Source organism: Stegostoma tigrinum, chromosome X (genome assembly GCF_030684315.1).
Source record: "Stegostoma tigrinum isolate sSteTig4 chromosome X, sSteTig4.hap1, whole genome shotgun sequence".
NCBI lineage: Eukaryota > Metazoa > Chordata > Chondrichthyes > Orectolobiformes > Stegostomatidae > Stegostoma > Stegostoma tigrinum.
In genome coordinates, this window is record NC_081404.1 from 17883917 (window position 1) to 17904412 (window position 20496).

At 41.9% G+C, this 20496-nt stretch overlaps 2 protein-coding genes across 4 annotated transcripts in view; one reads left to right on the forward strand and one right to left on the reverse strand.

The window, feature by feature from the left end:
• The window catches only part of cdk4 (cyclin dependent kinase 4), a 72011-nt gene that overhangs the window by 8276 nt on the left and 43239 nt on the right, over positions 1-20496 (reverse strand). Inside the window, exon 7 of one of the 3 annotated variants that reach the window (XM_048523439.2) lies at positions 10860-11044. The exons of the other annotated variants lie outside the window; for them this stretch is intronic. Within the exon in view, the coding sequence (XP_048379396.1) occupies positions 11018-11044 (27 nt within the window). The 3' untranslated portion in view covers positions 10860-11017. Of the gene's footprint in view, positions 1-10859; positions 11045-20496 lie in introns of those variants that run through there. 3 annotated transcript variants of the gene reach the window in all.
• On the forward strand, positions 205-19517 carry LOC125448269 (tetraspanin-31). Its single transcript, XM_048523441.2, has 6 exons — positions 205-389; positions 4725-4892; positions 6138-6218; positions 14169-14309; positions 15329-15436; positions 18075-19517. The coding sequence occupies exons 1-6, from the start codon at positions 327-329 to the stop codon at positions 18147-18149; spliced, it is 636 nt and encodes a 211-aa protein (XP_048379398.1). The 5' UTR covers positions 205-326; the 3' UTR covers positions 18150-19517.

Sequence of the window (20496 nt, forward strand, 5' to 3'; positions counted from 1 at the left end):
TCAGATTGACAGCCAAGACAACCAATACGTAAACGGAGTTCCGACACATCCCTTCATTGTCCGTTTTGTCATCAAAGGAAACTGTCCAATCAATAAAGGTACATTACAAAGGCGGGACAAACGCTGGGTTTAGAGGGTCTAGGTGATTGGCAGACAATTAATCAAATGAAACATCAGAGTGACTGTCACGGGACTATAGCGAGTACCAATGATTTGCGAGGGGTGGGACGCAAACCGCGTTGTGGAGGACGATAGCGTCGGGGCCTAAGGGATATTAGCGACTGGCTGGAGAGAAAGAAGAAGTAGATATACAGGCGGCAGTGAGGATGGTTTGCGGTGGCTTCACCTGTTCCAAGAATGCGCTAATTGCTTTAAATGTGGTGTATATAGTAAGTGGGGCGGGTACGAGGGGAGGTCGCTGGAGGCTTACGTGGTTTTTGAGTGTTTGAGAAGGGGTTTAAATCAAACAACCCTAAGGATCCAGAGCATGCGCAACCCCCAACTCTGACATGCAGCCGCAAGAAATACCGGATCCGAGAACGGTTACGGTTCAGGCCATCTGACCAGTCTTGGTTGCTGGTTTTCGACAAGCAAATCGTTTCTACTCCTCCACCTTTTTCTCATAGTCCTGTATTTTGTTATACTCATAATCCAGTTGACTTTTGAAAGTCACGATTGAATCTGTCTCTCTCATACCCTTGCATAAATTCCAGATTCTAACCACACGCGCTGTGAAGTGTTTTCCTTTTAGTCAACTGTAGTTCTTCTGCTATTCAATTTAAGCTGGTGTGCTCTGGTTCTTGATCAATACAAATAATTTCTCCGATCACATCTGTACAACCTTTTCTTGATTAATCCACATTTGTCTAACTGGATGTTAATTGTGTCCTGGATTGTTATTTCTTAAAGTTTTCCCAGTGCGGAGGATAAAAAGACTGGCATGTTATCGCGGAATTTATTTCTGCATCCAGTTCTGAATATTTGCAAATCTTCCATTCATTTGACATCAGCGCTGTCACCAAGGAAAAATTGGATGATATAGCCAGTACTTTGCAATTTCCACTCTTCCATAAATATCCAAGGACGCAGCTGATCTGGTTCTGGTGTACAGCCCCTCTTTCTGCATTTTGTTCTGTATATGTGTATTTCTCAGCCTGAGCACACTGCAGCTGATGAAGCACTTTTAAAATGTAACTGTTGTGGTGTAGGGGTCAATAAAATGTTGCAGTGTAATCAATTTGAATTAGAAGCTGGGATTTCTAATATGAGTTAGTGTGTCTATATGATTGTGATATTTGATGCACTGGGTATTTACAGTTTATGGAGAGTATAGGTTTTGTATCCATTTGATTTACAACTTTGGCTCCATCTAATGAGGTAGTTTTGACATCTTATTGGCTGAGAGCCTGTCTTGATCAAAAGACCAGGGACTGTCCTAAAAAAGACTGTGGGACTGCGTCTTTTGACAGCTCAGCAAGTTTCAATATGGAAATAACTGAGGCTGTCACTTCTGTCCCTGCTCTGTGCTGAGTTGGCTCATCTCAGTTGAGGCAGTGGTAGAAGTGCTGCAATTGGCCTTAGTGTCCATAGGTTAGGGAAAATGGACTTGCTGGTCGCTATCCTTTGACCCCTGTTGAAAGTTCAGAAGTGGACACCAGGTCATTATAGTCTTGACTATAATGTTTGCTGTGATCAAATAGCTTATCAACAGTAACTGTTAATAACACCATATTAGTTAGGTGAGGTTGAAGCATAATTCGAGTTGTTTGTTTGGATTATCGAAGAGTGCATTTGCATGCCATCTGTAAAATGATTCTGCACGTAATGAATAGTGGTTGCCAGGCCCAGCTGTGGAATCTACAGCACTTTGCACTTGATTTATTTCACGTGTACCAAAATACCGTGAAAAGCTTTGTTTACAAGCAGTACAGGCAGATCTCAAGAAGTAAAAGATGTACAGATCAAAAAGACTGAGAAACACGAGCATGCAGGTTACATTGCAAGTTACATTATTTGAGGCTAGAGTTCATTCAACAGTCTGATAATGGCTGGGAAGAAGCTGTTCCTGAACCTGCTCGTGCTTGTGTTCAGGCTTCTGTATTTTCTGCTGACCGAAGAGGTTGTAGGAGGTAATTACTGGGGTGCCATGGGTGTTTGATGTTGATCGCCTTTCTGTGGCAGCGAGCCATGGAAATAAAATGTCCATGGATGGAAGGTTGGCTTCTGTGATGGCCTGTGCACACAACCTTCTGTAGTTTCTTACGGCCCTAGGCAGAGCAGTTGCCATATCGGGCATTTTAAGTGGAACTATAGCTTTCTGACTGGTGGCCCGAATGTGGCATCATGCAGTCTGTTTAACACAAAAGTCAAAATAATTGGAAATTGAACTCTGTTCTCGCATTCTTGTGTTTGAATGCTATGATGACTGTCCTGAGATGCACACTGGTTCAGATAGTGCTATATCCATTGTGCGTCAGAATATCAAAGATTTGAAGCATTGTTATATCATAGCTTTTACCTTGGAAAACTGAAGGACCTGGTATGGGAAATACCCTTCCTTTCTGTTGGGAGTTGAGGAATAGTTATGTTCAAAGATCAGTGTGTTTTTATTTTGAAATCAAAAGTCCTGCACACATGGACAAGCTCTGGTGGTTATTCAAATCTTGATTCTTAAGTGAAAGATTCAAGAGGTGCCATTTGGTGGCTATAAGGTCACCTTGAGGATTTTGACTAACCTATGTCTATGATAGAAACCCGCCCAAAGAGGAAGCTGTAGAACAATGGAACTGACTACTTCCTCTTCACAGCAAGCAGGTGTACAATGGCATGAAAAAGGCACAGCAGGACTCAACAAAAGAAAGTCAGTAATTTCTGTGCTGTATGTTTTGTCTTTCTTTTGAATTATGAAATTGGTTACATACAAAGAATTGTACATCTTCCAAAAAGAGAGAACTCCAGTTTTATACCTGTAGAGAAGCCCTGATGGCTGTTGCGATCTTGAAAAAATCAAAGGACTTAGCATGGTGCAAAACACTTGCATTGATCTTAACTTAAGTTCACGTGTACACAGTAGCAGTTTGATACATAAATTGCAGCAGTCATTACAGTATGATGGGGACTACTTTTGAATGCTCCCAGACCTCATTCACTTGACTTGGACTGATTCTTAATTTCTAACTTGACACCAACATTCTGCGGCGTTGTTGCATTGAAAGAGCATCAACGCTTGAACAAACATCTACACTTTTAGCACTTACTTGAAATCTACTTAATTGAGTCATAGTAATGACTATTTACATTTTCATAGTCCCACCAAGATTAAAGAACATCCTAAAACACACCAGGAATGTAATTTGCCAAAAATACCCAGGCGCAGATTTCAGGAGAACTGAAGAAAATCTTAGTAAAAGTGGTGTACTTTTGAGGAGAGGCAGTTTAAAAAGGAAATTCTTAATTATGGGGCCCAATGGCTAAAGGTACAGCCATCAATGGAAAAGAGAAGGGAGTGAATATGACAGTCAGTTAGAGGAACAAAGTGTGTGGTGCTGGTTAGTTGTAGGCCTGGAGGAGTTGATAGAAATGAGATATTTGTAAAATGACTTAAGCACCAGAATGAGAATTTTAGATCAGAAGGCCAGGAGGCAATGAAAGATCAGATCAACAGCTGCAAAACTGTTGTGGTGAATGGAGACCCAGGCTGAGGAAGTTAGTATTTAATTTGCAGTCATAAGTGACACACTGAAGTTGTGACCAGCATAGCTGAGACAGTGGTTATGAATCTAGATAGGATAGTCATAGATTTTATGTGGAGAGCAATTTTGCATAAACAGATTATAAAATGACAAGATCTAATTACCAGTAAATAACTACATTTAGGATAGATTTCTTAACACATTGAAACAACTGTTAACACTGATTTTAGATTTGAATGTTATCTCACAACTTGTGGCATTAGCCTTTGCCTGATCAATTTATACAATATGGTGATCTTTGGTATTTTCACATGTTTAGCCATGTAACTGACATTAGGGCTGGAGCAAAGGATAGTCGTTTTGCATAGTCTTACAACAATGGTTTGCATTTCTATACAGACTTCCAAATCAACATCCCAAGGAGCTGTACAAGGTACAGGAGGGATAAACAGGTTTGGCTGAAAATCTACTGTACATAATGATAAAGTAGATGGAACACAATGCAAATAAATGTTAAAGGGAACATACAAGAGACCACCATTCGTGCCTCGTTCAGAACTGGTTTATGTAGACTGTTAAAATCTCTGATTCACTTACTGATTCTCCTCTGCTGGGTTGGGGTTGGCGTTTTGGGCACCATTACTGATATTTCTAATAGATCTGTTCAAGGATGGTGTTACACATTTCTGGAGCAGGTGTGTCTTGAACCCAGGCCTCCTAGTTCGGAGGTAGCGACACTACCACTGCACCACAAGAGCCCCTTTAGGGCACCACTACTGGCCTTGGTGCCTTGGTTCAGTGAGTTCTTACTCGGTCCAGTGAACCCTGCTAAAGAGTATGGTGAAGGTGCCGGGTGACTAACCGGTAACTACACTGCAAAAGTTTTCACGGTTGTAAAATGTTTTGGGAAGTCTTCAGGACTTTTAACATATGTTGTTGCCTTTTTTTTTCCTAAGCATGACAGTACAATTCCAGAATCCACTGAATTGCAGTATTATTTGGATGTGACAGTTGTTCCCCTTTCTCTTCCAGCTTGTCGGACTGTTACTTATCGGAGTAGCAGCATGGGGCAAAAGTTACGGCATTGTTTCCAGTATAAACATAATTGGTGGAGTCATTGCTGTGGGGGTCTTCCTGCTTCTCATTGCTGTTGTCGGACTTATTGGAGCAGTCAATCACCACCAAGTCATGCTGTTCTTTGTATCCTTTCGCTGATTTCTTTTATCTTTAAAAATGAATTGGGTATGACTCTCAAGATATTCTTCTATTTGTAGTCAGATAAATTTATGTCTTACTCCTAGGTCTTTGACACAATGAACTACACGTTAGAAGCTTAGAAAAAGAGATCCTTGGTGGAGATGCCTGGCGTATGTTCACTACTGCCCAGCAGAACCTAGGCTATCATTAGGATCTTAATCTTTTGCGTTTCTGTGGGAAAAGCAAAATGCAGCAATAATCCCTAAAGTATAACTGAAAAGAATCATACTGAAGGTTGCTTCAAGTCTTCTGCCAAAAAAGACCCATGGTTGTCTTCAAATTGAAAATTGGGCTGATCATTCTGATACCAGTAGTTCGGAACAAACAAGGAGCACCTTCTGTACATCACATGCTGCATGAATAAGCAGGGAAGCATCTGTTGTGTTTCTTAAGCCCTTGTCAGAGGTGCACTGTCAGTATTAACCAGATGCCCTGGGATGGCGTGTTACTGATGCTGTGGGTGCCACCCAAGCTTTGTTAGGATTTTGAAGTGTGGTGCAAGAAATGAGTGAAATGTTTGGCCACCTTGCAAGCCAGTGTATGGGAAAAATATTGTGAGCTGCATTGATTGATACCACTTCAGATGATTTCATGCTTGGTGCCATGTTACTCAAGTGTGTTTGTTTGCTGCAGTATTTTTTTCCCCGAGAGGTGTCAATACATTTACATTAAAACATGCTGATAAAGCTGCACCTTTGAATATAGTCAAGGGACCAGTTTAATTAATGAAGTGCATGAACAAATACTAAATTGCTTGTGGCAATTTTTTTTAAAGGAAGAACTTTGAAGTATGCCAGGGTCCATCACTATGTCACTGCACTTTAAAATCTATTTTCTGCCTGTAGTGGATTGTGGTGGTGGCATCCCAGTTGTTGGGGGGGGCGGGGAGCCAGCAATTTGGATTTAAAGTACAATGCTGGAATACTAGTGAAAGCTATTGCACTGCAGTTAATCTATATTCTGTCTGACCTGAGTATACTTGATATTTTCACTTTGTCACAACAACAGACAAAGTGTTCAATTCACTTTTATAAACTGAAAATGCCACCTGAAGGAATATTCGAAATGGATTTCAGGAGAAACCTTTATAAAATGCACATTCCAGTCATCTCAATTTTTTTTTCAGTAAGTTTTATTTTCATTAACTTTCCCCCCCCCTTTGTTTCCTTGACTTTGCTTTCACTCCAGTATATGGTTATTTTATTCCTGGTCTTTTTAATTCAGTTTGGAGTCTCCTGTTCATGCCTGGCTCTTAACCGAAGTCAACAGGTACCTTTTTTTGCTTTATTTTTACAAATGTTGTGATTTCTCTTTGAAAAGGCCTGGCCTTTTGTAATTTTTCATGGGGTTGACGACGTCACTGCACAGGCCAGAATTTCTTGCACATCTCTAAATTTCCCTGGAGGAGGTGGTTGTGAGCTGCCTTCTTGAACTGCTGCAATCGTTGGGACAACCACAATGCTGTAAAGGAGGGAGTTGCAGGATTTTGACCCTGATGGTGTGTGGCTTGAAGGGGAATTTGCACCTGGCAGTATTCCCATCTACCTGCTGCCTTGTCCTTCTCAGCAGTTGAGGTCATGGATTTGGAAGGTGCTGTCAGAAGAGCCTTGGTGACTTACTGCAGTGCATATTGTGAATGGTGCACTCTGTCCAATTCACAGCGACAATAAAGTAGGGCTCAAGCCATACTTTAGTATTGGACCATCCAGGTAAGTGGGGAGTATTCCATTACACTCTTGACTTGTGCTTTGTAGATGGCAGAGTCACTGGGGAGTTAGAGGGCGAGTTACCCATCACAGAATACCCAGCTTCTGACCTGTTTTTCAGGTCATTATTTATATGGATTGTCCAGTTCAGTTTCTGGTCAGTGGTAATCTCAATGTTGATAATGGGGGATTCAGTAATGGTAGTGCCATTGTAAACTGAACTTGACCAGCCATACATGCCATGGTTACAGGTTAGATGCTGGGAATTCTGAGAGTGGTGGCTCCTCTCCTGCCTCCTTAACCTGTTCAAGGCACAAATCAGGAGTGTAATGGAATAATTGTTGCTTGCTTAGATGGGTTCTGCTCCAACAACACTTTAGCTTGGCACCATCCAGGACAAAGCAGGCCACTTGATTGGCATCCCATTCACCACCTTGAACATTCAGTCCCTCCACCATCAATGCAAATAGCTGTAGTTTGTACCAACATCAAGGTGCACTTGTATCTCACCAAGGCTAATTTAACAGTTCCTTCCAAACCTGCAACCTCCTATCGTCTAGCAGATCAAGGATAGCAGACAAATGGGAATACAACCACCTGCAAGTTCTCTCCAAGCCCTGCTCACCATTCTGACATGGCGATATAGTGTCATTACGTCAGTGGTGCTGGGTCAAAACCATGAAACTCTTTCCCTAATGATATTGTGGGTTTACCTGTACCATACAGACTGCAGTGTTCAAGAAGACCACTCTCTCCACTACAAACACCTCAAAGGCAACTTGGAATGGACAAATGCTGACCTAGCTATCAATAGCTGCATCCTATGAATTTTAAAAAAATTCTCCAACAAGGGCTCAGGAAACGGTGGAGAAAAGTTGGAAGCAAGCAAAGGGAGGGGTTCTGAGTGGAACAGTCCACTCCAAATTGGTGCCAATCAGGTCTTCTGTGTTCTGTCGGCTCCAGCACAAAACAACGGCAAAAAGTAAGTCCTGAAGCAGGTCGTTACGTGTGGGTTGCAACTGCTCAAAAATATTACTGGTGTGTAAGTCAACCTTTTTCTTTTTTTTTGCCAAATCATTTGGACTAAAAGCTAACTTTTTTTCCACCAGCACATACAGTAATTTTGTTGAGGGAAGCCTTCAGGGAGTCTTAGAAATGCTTCCTTTGTCTTCCTCTCATTTGAGTGCTTTCCTTGATTTGGGTGAGAAAGATTGGCTTTGGTGGTCATAACTCGGGCATCCTAAGAATGTGGCCAGCCCAATGGAGTTGGTTTCAGATGATCATGTCTAGTGCTATTGGCTCCTTTGAGCACACTAATGTTAGTAAGCCTATCCTCCCAGCTGACGCAGAGAACCTGTCTCAAACAGCATTGATGGTACTTCTCAAATTCTTGAGTGGCATCTATGCATAGTCGCAAGTTTTGGATCCATGTAGACTAGTTGGAAGAGACTGCTTATACACAATGATCATGGTATCAGCGTGAATGTCAGTCATCAAAGACTGTCATCCTTGAGTGTCTAAATGCAGTGCTCACAGACTGGATGTGGTGTTGGACTTCCATATCAATATCAGCCTTAGATAAGAGGTGGCTCTCTAGGTAGGGGAAATGTTCCACAATTGGAAGGATTTTTCCATCGATCATAATGGAAGGAACAGACCAGAATTTGCTCTGGGATGTGTTGGCGAGGGGTTTGATTCTTCTTGAGGTTCAGGCTGAGACCAATTCTTCACATGCTTCCACAAAAGTATTAAGTGAGACTTTAAGATTCTCTTCCAAGAGAGTAGTCATAACATTGTCATTTGCCTATTGACGTTCCACAAACAAGGTCAGAGTTGTTTTCTTCTCAGATTTCAACGGTTGAGGTCGAGAAGTTTTCTCTCCATCCTGTACAATATTCCCCAATTTGAGTCAAAAGCTTTTGTGTGTTTGAAGGCAATGGAGCAAGGTTGGTGTTGTTCCTGGAGTTGCTGTGCAGTGAAAATCATGTCCCTAGTTCCATGGTTTGGTCAGAAGCCACACTGCCTATCAGGAAGGATTTGATGAGAGACTGGGAGAAGGTTCCTCGTGAGGGGAATAGAGAGATTCCTCAGTAGTTCCCATAATCTACTTTGTGTCCTTTTTTTTGAGGATGGTGTTGATGACAGCATCCCTGGGATTAGCAGGGGTTTTGTCTTTGGCCAAGATTTTCAGGAGCAATTAATGAAGTTGATGGGTAGGCTCTGCTCATCCAAGTTTGTAAATCTCTGGATTCCCAACTATTCTTATGACTTATCCATTATTTGTGCCTCTGATTTGGGGCTTTGATTTCTGCCACACAAGGCGGGAATCCAAGATCATCACTGGGGAGTTGGGAGACTTCCTCAAATATGTACTGATTTTGGTTTAGAAGTTCTTCGAAATGTTCTATCCTTCAGAGGTTGATGTTTTCTCTCTTGCAAAAGGATTATGTCCTTGATCTGTGCTGGTTTGAGGCCAAGGGTGTTGGGTTTGTATATTGTCTTGGTGGCACTGAAGAAACTCCTGGTGTCATGCTTGTCAGCAATGAGTTGCAGCTCCTTGGCTTTCTCCACCCATCATTGGTTCTTGCTTTTCCCCTAGCTATTCTTCGTAATTCCACTTTGGCTGTGTTTTGAGTTTTTCTCTTTGCCTTGCTGGTGATGTTGTTTTGTCAGGCCCTGAAAGCTTTCCTGTCCTTGTTGATGAGGCTTCGATTATGTGATCATTCTCGTTGAACCAGTTTGTATTTCTTGGTCTTGTAGCCAAGGGTGGTCGTCACATGAGATGATTGCTGTCTTTGGCTCTTTCCAGATTTTCTCCACTCCATTAAAATGAACTCTTTGGAGATTTTGGTAAAAACCTTGTTGGAAATTCACAAGTCTGCTTAGCTGATGAAGCTGCTCAATATTGAACATTTTTCTAAACTGTTTCTTCATCTTTGGCTGTTTCTGGTGGCGTTTGATGGACACTGATGAGCAGATGCTTTGGTAGTCTGTCCAATGGTCGTCTGCGTTGATCATCACGTTCATAATGGGTTGTTTTTAGTCTCTGGATTGAACGATGTATTTGATCATGTAGCAGTGCATTGATCGTGGATATCTCCAAGTCTTGAACTTGCCTTTTTGGTAGAATAGTGTGTTAATGACCAGCTGGTGTCCTGCAGATTTGATGAGCAGGAAAATCCCATTGGAGTTGCAATTCCCGATTCCTTCCTTTTCTGACGGTTCCTTTTCAGAGTTGGGAGTTCTTTCCAACCTGGCATTGATGTCCACCTTGGGTGGTCTTCAGTTTTATCTTCTTTGGGAATGTTGACGAGGTATGGTGTCCAAAGTAGAGTAGAAGCCTCCTTTGGACTCGCCTATGGCATCAAGTGTTCGGGTAGAGGAATTTGCGACCATTGCATGCTGGCTCTTGACATGTTGTAGATGAAGATTCATGAGGTGATCATTGCCAACTGGGAGATCGGAGACTTGATTGAATTCATTCTTGATGACTGATCCAATTCCGTGTGTCCTGGGTTGATCCTTGGGTTTACCCCTCCTGAAGAAGGTGTAATCACCACCTCCTCCTGTCAGCTGCCTTTTGCCTGCTGTTCATGTCTCTTGCAGGGTTGCAATCTCCATGTTGAAGTGTCCGAGTTCACAGGCAACCAGGGCAGTTCTTTTGTTGCAGGTGATTTTTGTCCGTCTGTCAGCGTTCATACATTCCTGGTTCCAAGACTGAGTGCGACTCCAGGTAGACTCCTTTTGTAGGGCATCTTTTTAAAATGAGAATGCTGTCGCACTTCAGCAGCCACACCGGTCCTTGACATGTAGATCCAGTTCTAGTGGCAAAGAAATCTATAACACTGGATTTCCCTGGTTGATACAGTCTTCATTTGCTCTCGTAGCCATTGATATCTCAAATATCTTCTGCCTGAATGGCCATTGAGGTCTTGAATTTATGCTTTGTCTGGTCCGTTCTTTGATCTTACTGTCATGGCGGGGCCTGCAAGGAATTGAGAACTCCCTGATGGCATCACTGTTGGATTCAACTGAACACTCAAATCTTTCCTCTACAGCAAGATGGCAATTCACAGAAGAGACCTAGGCTTATTTTGTTATAAATTGCTAAAATTGTAACATTGCTAACAAATTAAATATTTAATTTATCTTTCGAGGTATTCACAGAAATAAAGATCAATCCATTTGAGGCTATAAGTGATGGTGTCGGCTATTTTTATTATTGCTTTAATGTAATCACAACAAATCCCATTTTGTGTCACCAGTTATTTCTTTTGCTTTGCCAGGTTTAAAATTCTCTAGTCTACTGCCGTCTTCAAGTGTTTTCTTTTAATTTATGTGATCCTTCCTTTCAGAACTTCTTCAAAAAGAAAATGCCCTCTTTATGATCTGTGCAAAAAGATAAGAATAGTCCTAAAAGATTTACTGTAGGAATAAGGGTATTTGCTGTTTAGACATAGAGTAGATTTCACTCCTTTTTGAATGTGACCAGGCTTACACTTGTTATGTCTATGTCACTGTTATCCATAAGTGTGGAAAACATGAAGGGACGTGATGGCCTAGTGGTACTATTGCTGGACTGTTGATCCCCAGATCCAGATAGCGTTCTGGGGATCAGGGTTCAAATCCTGCCATAGCAGATGGTGAAATTAATTCCAGATATTGATTGAATTCTAAGAATCTAACGATGACCGTGAATCCATTGTTGATTGTCGGAAAAACCCATCTGGTTCACTAATGTCCTTTTTAGGGAAGGAAACTGCCATCCTTACCTGGTCTGGCCTACATGTGACTCCAGACCCACAGCAATGTGGTTGATTCTTAACTGCCCTCTGGGTAATTAGTGATGGGCAATAAATGCTGTCTGGCCAGTGATGCCCTCAGCCCATGAATGAATAAAGATTAAAAGACTTTTTTTCTTTTTTTATATAAAAAAAAGCCAAGAGCTGTGGTGAGATTGAAAAGCTGATCAAAGTTGGAACTCCTCACTTTAAAAGTGGGAAATAAGTAGAGCAATCCTTTAACTGTTACTGAAGAAAGCATCCTCCGTGCACAGTGCATGTTCAGCAGCTTATCTTTTATCTGTCAGACTGGAGTTGGAATCTAACCCAGACAGATGGGGATCATAGCTTGCTTTCTTTTTTAAAAAAATGTTACGAATAGAAGAAAGGGTGTGTGCGCCAGTCTCACTTTTGTACATGAGTGGATTATTTTTAAAGCAGGGTGACTTTATATATAGTTTGTTTTTCATGGTGTTGATTAACGTAGGAATGCTTGCCAGAACACTCGAAGAATTCAGTCCTTTCCTCCATTCATGCATTGGAACCTTTTTAAAGTTCACCTGATTGCTAATATGTTAGGCCAAGATCCATCTGGGGCAGGGACAGGGGATGCCACAAAGGGAATGGTGGCACAGTGTACTGTCACTTGATGCGTGATGCAGAGGCCCAGACCAGTGCTGTAGGAACATGGGTTTAAATCTGACCATGTCAGCTGGAATTAAATTTAAACTTTTTATGAATTCATAAATCTGGAATTTAAAGCTTGTCTCAGTAATGGAGCCATGAAACTAGCTTTGATTGTCATTAAAAATCCACCTGGTCCACTTCCCTTTTTATGGAAGGAAGTCTACTGTCCTTATACGGTCTGGTCTCCATGTGACTCCAGACCCAGAATGTGATTGACTCAGACTGTTGATGGTCTTCAGAAATAGCCTAGCAAATCACTTGAATTAAGGGCAGTTAGGGATGGACTGCAAATGCTGGTCTTTGCAACGATACCCACATCCCATGCAAAAAAAAACGACAAAGTTTAGCATGTCTCAGCAGTGTCATTCTTCCTCTGTCCTGCATTGGTGTGCAAACCTAGATTAATGGGCTCAGACCCCCACATTGGGATCTAGCAATAAAGCACTTTATCTTGCTTTGCTGTCCTGATCTTCCAATCAGAAATGGAACTCAAAATTAAAGAGTGGTTAGAACGATTATACAAATTAGGCAAATAGTCAAAACCACACACACCAGGGCAGGCTAAACGGGGCTAAATTGCACCCTACTGGGCCTAGTTCTTGTGCTCCCTGAAACGAACGTCTAATCCCCCTTTGGCTTTTTCATAGAACTCCATCACCGCTCCACTTTGATCTTGAATCAAAGTCCAGTGACATTCCACATCACGCACTTGGAGATAACAAAGTGTGGAGCTGAATGAATACAGCAGGCCAAGCGGTATCTCAGGAGCACAAAAGCTGACGTTTCGGGCCTAGACCCTTCATCAGAGAGGGGGATGGGGAGAGGGTTCTGAAATAAATAGGGAGAGGCGGACCGAAGATGGACAGAGGAGAAGATAGGTGGAGGGGATAGGTCATTCTGGGGAGGATGGACAGGTCAAGGCGGAGGAATGAGGTTAGTAGGTAGCAAATGGAGGTGTGGTTTGAGGTGGGAGGAGGGGATGAACAGGTTAGGGAGGCAGGGACGAGCTGGGCTAGTTTTGGGATGCAGTGGGGGGAGAGGACATTTTTGAAGCTGGTGAAATCCACATTGCAGCCCAATGGTATCAGGGTTCCCAAGCAAAATATGAGTTGCTGTTCCTGCAACCTACGGTGGCATCGTTATGGCACTGCAGGAGGCCCAGGATGGACATGTCGTCTAAGGAATGGGAGGGGGAGTTGTTTATTGTGAACCGAGCGTAGGTGTTCTGCAAAGTGGTCCCCAAGCCTCCGCTTGGTTTCCCTGATTGTAGAAGAAACCACACTGGCTACAATGGATACAGTATACCACATTGGCGGATGTGCAGGTGAACATCTGCTTGATGTGGAAAGTCATCTTGGGGCCTGGGATGGGGGGTGAGGGAGGAGGTGTGGGGGCAGGTGTAGCATTTCCTGCAGTTGCAGGGGAAAGTGCTGGGTGTGGTGGGGTTGGAGGGGAGTGTGGAGTGGACAAGGGAGTCACAGAGAGAGTGTTCTCTCCGGAAGGCAGACAAGGGTGGGGAGGGAAAAATGACTTTGGTGGGGTCAGAGGATGATGCATTGAATCTGGAGGTTGGTGGAGTGGTATGAGAGGACTAGGGGGATTCTCTTTTGGCGGTTATTGCGGGGGCGAGGTGTGAGGGATGTTCCCTTGACGACACTTCCGCCATCTACAATCCGACCCACCACTAAAGACGTTTTTCCAACCCCACCCTTGTCTGCCTTCCGGAGAGACCACTCTCTCCGTGACTCCCTTGTCCGCTCCACACTCCCCTCGAGCCCCACCACACCCAGCACTTTCCCCTGCAACCACAGGAAGTGCTACACTTGCCCCACACCACCTCCCTCACCCCCATCCCAGGCCCCAAGATGACTTTCCACATCAAGCAGCTCCACACTTTGTTATCTCAGATTCTCCAGCATTGCAGTTCCCATTATCTCTGATCACACACTTGGAATGCTGTTGTATTTAGGGCCATGCGGTAAACTTTAGAAGTGACTTGTCGGAAGTCAGTATGTTGTGTGACATTGATTTTTGTTTTTGTTTAGGAGCATCTGCTAAAGTTGACCTGGAACAGAATGTCAAATGCAACCAAACAAGATCTAGAACACCAGCTGAATTGCTGTGGATTTATGAATGATACAGAGAATATTGCCAGCTATTTGACTGATCATTTATTGTGTAAAGAAGTGAGTAATTTTTTTTGTTGGATTATTAGTGGTGTTCAATATCATACTGTCAGCAAAGTAAGAGTTCCCTTGACGACACTAAAGGGAATATTCATTTCTAGGCTTTGTATATGCTTGCCCTTAATTCCAGGAAATTAATGTTAATGCACCCCCATCAATCGGTTTGTTCTTGGAAATATGATATTGGGGGTCTTACTTGGGGTTGTGAAAGTGGCTGTGTAGAAACAAATGGTTATCTATTACAGTTTGGCAATGTGTACAGGTTTGAATTAACTTTTCACTCACTGCTGTAAAGGAGAGAGATGGGAGTGGGAGTGTGTGATGTTTAGAAAGGAGACAAGGTCCTTGGAACTATTCCTGGTGGCAAAATGGATTTATGACCTAAGCGCACATTTCCAGTCGGTGGGACAAACATGGATGTTAAATTTCCCTAAAACAGCTGTTCCGCTTTCGTTGAAGGGTCAGTAGCAAGGGAGCTTAATCTCAAGGTGAAAGACAGGCGGTTTAGAGGGGATTTGAGGAAAATACTTTCACCCAAAGGGTGGTGGGAATCTGGAATGCACAGGCTTGGAGGGTAGGTGAGATGGGAAACCTTATTATGTAAATAAGCACTTGAAATGTCATAACGTTCCAAGGCTATGGGCTGAATGCTGGAAAGTGGGATTAGTTGTTTGTTTGTTTTTTGTTGGGGAGGACTCAATGGGCCAAAGGATCCCTTCTGTACTCCACGATTCTATGATCTAAGATCAAATCTCCCCCAAGTTAGACCCTGCTTTTCTGTGTAACTTTCTACCCTGATGCTGTTCAATGAGACTGTGTTGCATACCAATTAGAAATTGAGCAGAAGGTTAATTTTTGAAAGAAAACCCTTACAGGTTCTGAACTGAACAAATATAACTTTCAAAAAATAATTATAACTCCTGAATAGATGTTTTATTGAAGAGTGTCTGTATGACCTATCTTGTCTGGTAAGTGTTTCAAATTTTCCCTTTTAGTGCTGTTGTCATTTTTTTTGACAGGTCTGCAAACCAACTGGTTGTAAAACTTGTGGGAATGTCATGCTGACACATTCTGGTCAGGCTCTAAGGATTCTGGGTGGAGTGGGGCTTTTCTTCAGCTTCACTGAGGTGAGGTTTGTTCTGTTGTAAAGTAACGTTGATTTTGTTTCTTCTGAAATGTCTTGTGGAAGTATAATTTTCTTTTGTTTTAGAAGTAAAGGTTTCTGATCAATTTCACTGAACCATTGCAGTTCTTTGTTCTAGGTGTGAAATCCTAAAGCTCACAGATGCTACATAGCGCTGCCAATTGTCCTGCCTTAAACCATTTTAATTTTTCTTTTCATAGGTTTCTTTACACAGGTATTTCTGAATTATAGATGAGACTCAGTTAACCTAGTTCCTTGATCGTTTCCATTTGTTTTATGATGTGGGGATATCAATAAAGATTTTTAATGAATAAATCCGCTTTGCATATTTGCATCATTAGCATAATGCAAAAGTCTGTAAGTTTTGTAATTGGTCATCTGGCCAAACCCAGGATCGTACACGGGGAGGCGATGTCCTAGTGGTGTTATATCTGGGTCTCTGGATTAACAGTCCATTGAATGTTCTGGGACCCTCCTTTGAATCCAATGATGGCAGGTTGTCAAATTGGAATTCAGTAAATATCTGGAATCATATGAGAATTGTCAACTGTTGTAAAAATCCTATCTGGTTCACTAATGTCCTTTACTGAAACCCTAATCCTGTGAATGAATTTTAAAAAATACAAACAGTATACAAAACTACAGCAGCAGTCCTGACTAATTATTAGGGTGGTGACTGATAGGAGAGAGATTTGGAATGGTAAGGGCTGAGTGGTTTCCCAAATCCAAGTGATAACAGCAGCCTGAAAGTAAATAGCACCAGTAGGAGATCAGTGTTTGACCCAGACCTAGGAACAATTTGGTGTTAAGCACGTTGTTACAATCTCCAATCGATTACTAAATTCCACCACCAAATAGTCTTGTTATGGACCAATAATCTTAAATTTGACAAAAGGTGAGACCCAGTGGACTTGCTAAGAGAATAAGGCCACAAGATTCCACAGTTTTGAACAAACAATAACACTGCACAAGTTAGAACAGTAGTATGAGAAATTATTACATGTACAACTTCTTTCTAAATACCCAGAATTAATGTGATAAACGTGGCTAATATATTGCAATCACACCCTAAAGCACACATCAAATACCAGTTGCAATCATGACTGTTCTCATGGAATTCTCAGCAATTCCTCCCCAGATATTAATGATGCTGTGGGTCATCAAATCTCATGCAATTACAATTCTTCACTTTTGCTGATCCTGTCTTGCAATTCCCTCTTGAGTTGTTCCATCATTGACTGCCTCAACAGTTGCTCCTGTTCTGATTTATCACACTTTTTTTTCCTGGGTTTATGCCCCCAAACTCTGAAACTGCACTCCAGCATTCATTCATGAGCATAACTCCAGCTCTTCACCAACAACTAACTTTACAGTGTCAGATACATCCCTGGTGAAATAACTCCACCCAGGCCGGGACCCCGTCACCAAGACACCCTTTATGTGTGGAGAGTCTTTGACACTGGTCCAGCTCCCTCAGAGTAAACAGGATGTCTGACACTCCTATTCTCATCAGTCAGCCAGTATTCTCTGATTCAGTCAGAGAACTCATATTAAAAGAGGCCCACCTGGCTGACTTCATTACAATCACTACACCTGAGATTTTCCTGAAGCTCCAATCTTGCTCGGTTCTATGAAGCACATACCGCTGAAAGCTCCCACTTCCAGCTTAATTGAAGTATTTGTGCTTGCAGGCTTCTTCCAAGCTTTCCTCCAACACCGAATTGGTGACCTTACCACTATGACACTTGGCTACTTTCTGATTCCTAGATCTTCCTGAGCCATCCAACTAACTTTGCCTTCCTGCAGCATATGTAAAAATCAGCACTCCTAAAATGGAGTGAATGGACATGTCTGTCTCTTTCTCTGACTAACTATGCCCTTGGAACTGTGACCCTGAACTTCCCTGAATAACCTATTGAAACTTTGCAATAGGCCCCACCCCTATCACAATGTGGCATTGAATGTTGCCACTGCACAACTCTTAGAACTCTCTCTGTTCCCCTGCAAGTCATAGTCTTGCTGTTTTCACGACATGCTGGCTTTCAGCACAAAGGAGGATTCCTCACAATGGGAAATGGAGTTCCAAATGTCAACCTAACCATGAACAAAGCTGTGGGAAATTTATGTTGAGAGAAGTCTTGTGGGCATTGCAAAGTAAAACACTTACTAATTTAGTATCCCCAGTAATTGACTGCAATTTCAAAAATAAATTTATGGTTTAGCCACAATTTTTAATCCCTGAGTTGTTACCTATGAGGTGTAGCTGGCAGGTCAGTTTCTCCCTGGAGAACCATTAATGATCAAAGCAGCCCGTTGAAATTTGCAAAAAAAAAACCTGGATTATAAATGGTCTAAACTTTTAATTTCAAGCTGTGTTAGTTTGTTTGTTAGTTAAAATTTATATGATCTGAACCTATTAATCAGTTTACTGCCAAATATTTGCTGTTGGATGTCTATTGTTCTTTGGGTATGCTTTCTCCAATATTACCTTCTGACAACAATATTCAGTACATTAGTTCTGTTTTGATTTAAATATAATGTGCCAGTGAGAGCAAGAATGAAAAGTAGCTGGAAGTAAATATCAATATACTGATTCTCCTTCTTTGTTCCCCCACCCCCAGATCCTTGGAGTTTGGCTAGCTATGCGTTTTAGGAATCAGAAAGACCCTCGAGCAAACCCTAGTGCCTTTTTGTAGAACTTTCACCTTTCTCTGCACTGTCATGACCGTTGTATTCTCTAGCTGCTAGTCAAAAAATCTTTCCCAGGGATTATTTTCATCAAAGCTCATACATATGGAAGACAGAAGAGGATTGTCTGCTTACCTTCACGAATGCATGATGGGATGGAGCAAGCTAGCCAGACTCTTTGAATTATCATGATGCCACAGCTGATGAGATTCAATGACATCTGGTTTGTACTAACTGAAAGCTTCATCCTTGATGTGAAGTCCCTGGTTATGTGACTATATTTGAGTGTAAGAACCAAACTTGAAAAATGTGCAAACTGTTGAAATAATTTTTAAAAATTTAGTCCAGAACATACTGTTTGTTTATGATGTAGTTAGATATGTCGGGGTAATAATGCATCATTACAGCTACTATTAATGTTCGTCCAAATTTTAGACTTGTTAATGGAGGGGGGGGTGCAAATTGAGGACAGGAGAGAAACTCCCTTTTAAATAAATGTTTTAATTGATCACGCCTTTTTAATGTACAGTAATTTTACAAGGAACCCTTGTCACACATTAAAACTGTCAAGTTTGAACTCTGATAATTTGCAATAGAGGATTGAGTTGGAGAAGTTGTACTGATTTCAAATTCTCAATGAACGTCCAGCTTCAGTACTGCTGCAACTTTGGAACTGTGGTAGTGAACATATTTGCTGAGGTCCTGCTTTTAGTTACACAAGTCCCATGTCTTAGCTTCTGCTTTGGTGTGCAGCCAAAGTTTCCAGTTTACTCGTGCATTCTAGTTAATGGCGAGGGGTGTGATTGACATTCTGGCCAGTCTGGTAGTTGCATTGTTCTTCCAATTTCCTGTGGGACAGTTGTAGATTTGTAGCTCCACCCTATCTGGCAATTGTAATTCAACAGAGTGCCTTTGAAGTAAAGGGAGGGAGGGACCATATATGTGAAGAGTTAACTCTTTTTTTTGTCTAAGACCTGGTTCAAATTATCTGTCATAAAGACTCAAGACCATATTACGATTGTTTGGCTTTGGTGTTTAAAATAGTTACGCCAATACCACTGTACTGTGATGTACCATTATACTTCCAGCCTTTTGTTGTTCTTCCTAATTGTTTAAGGGAGTGGTCTAAAGATGTATTAGAGCCATGTCTGATTTTGTATATTCTGGATTACAGTGCTGAAAGTCGAGGCCACACTGCTGCTTTTCCTATAGTGTAGACCTATGTTCCATACCACATTAGAATTCAAAGGGATAGCGAGTTTTGAGAAGATTTGTAGCTCAGGTTGAGGTTCTGGATGTGAGTTTGCTCGCTGAGCTGGAAGGTTAGTTTTCAGATGTTTCATCACCATTCTAGGTAATATCTTCAGTGACCCTCCAATGAAGTGCTGGTGTTATGTCCCGCTTTCTATCTATCTGTTTAGGTTTCCTTGGGTTGGTGATGTCATTTCCTGTTCTCTTTCTCAGGGGATGGTAGATTGGCTCCAATTCAATGTGTTTGTTGATGGAATTCCGGTTGGAATGCTATGCTTCTAGGAATTCTCGTGCATGTCTCTGTTTGGCTTGTCCTAGGATGGATGTGTTGTCCCAATCAAAGTGGTGTCCTTCCTCATCTGTATGTAAGGATACGAGTGATAGTGGGTCATGTCGTTTTGTGGCTAGTTGATGTTCATGTATCCTGGTGGCTAGTTTTCTGCCTTTTTGTCCAATGTAGTGTTTGTCACAGTTCTTGCAAGGTATTTTGTAGATGACGTTTGTTTTGCTTGTTGTCTGTATAGGGTCTTTTAAGTTCATTAGCTGCTGTTTTAGTGTGTTGGTGGGTTTGTGGGCTACCCTGATGCCAAGAGGTCCGAGTAGTCTGGCAGTCATTTCGGAAATGTCTTTGATGTAGGAGAGAGTGGTTATGGTTTCTGGGCCCGTTTTGTCTGTTTGTTTGGGTTTGTTGCTGAGAATTCGGCAGACTGTGTTCATAGGGTACCCGTCTAGAAGCATGGAATTCCATCAACAAACACATTGATTTGGAGCCAATCTACCATCCTCTGAGAAAAAGAACAGGAAATGACATCACCAACCCAAGGAAACCTAACCAGATAAATAGAAAGCGGGACATAACACCAGCGCTTCACCGGAGGCTCACTGATGATATTACCTAGAATGGTGACGAAACGTCTGAAAACTAACCTTCCAGCTCAGTGAGCAAACTCACATCCAGAAATTCAAAGGGATGGAGGACTGTCTTTTCTTGTGCTATGAATAAAATGCAGCATCAGTATTATAAAGATTCTACATTGTACTTTAACTAACTGAGCTAATAAATGTGACTATCTAAATCTCAAATCCTGGTTGGGAAATGTCTGC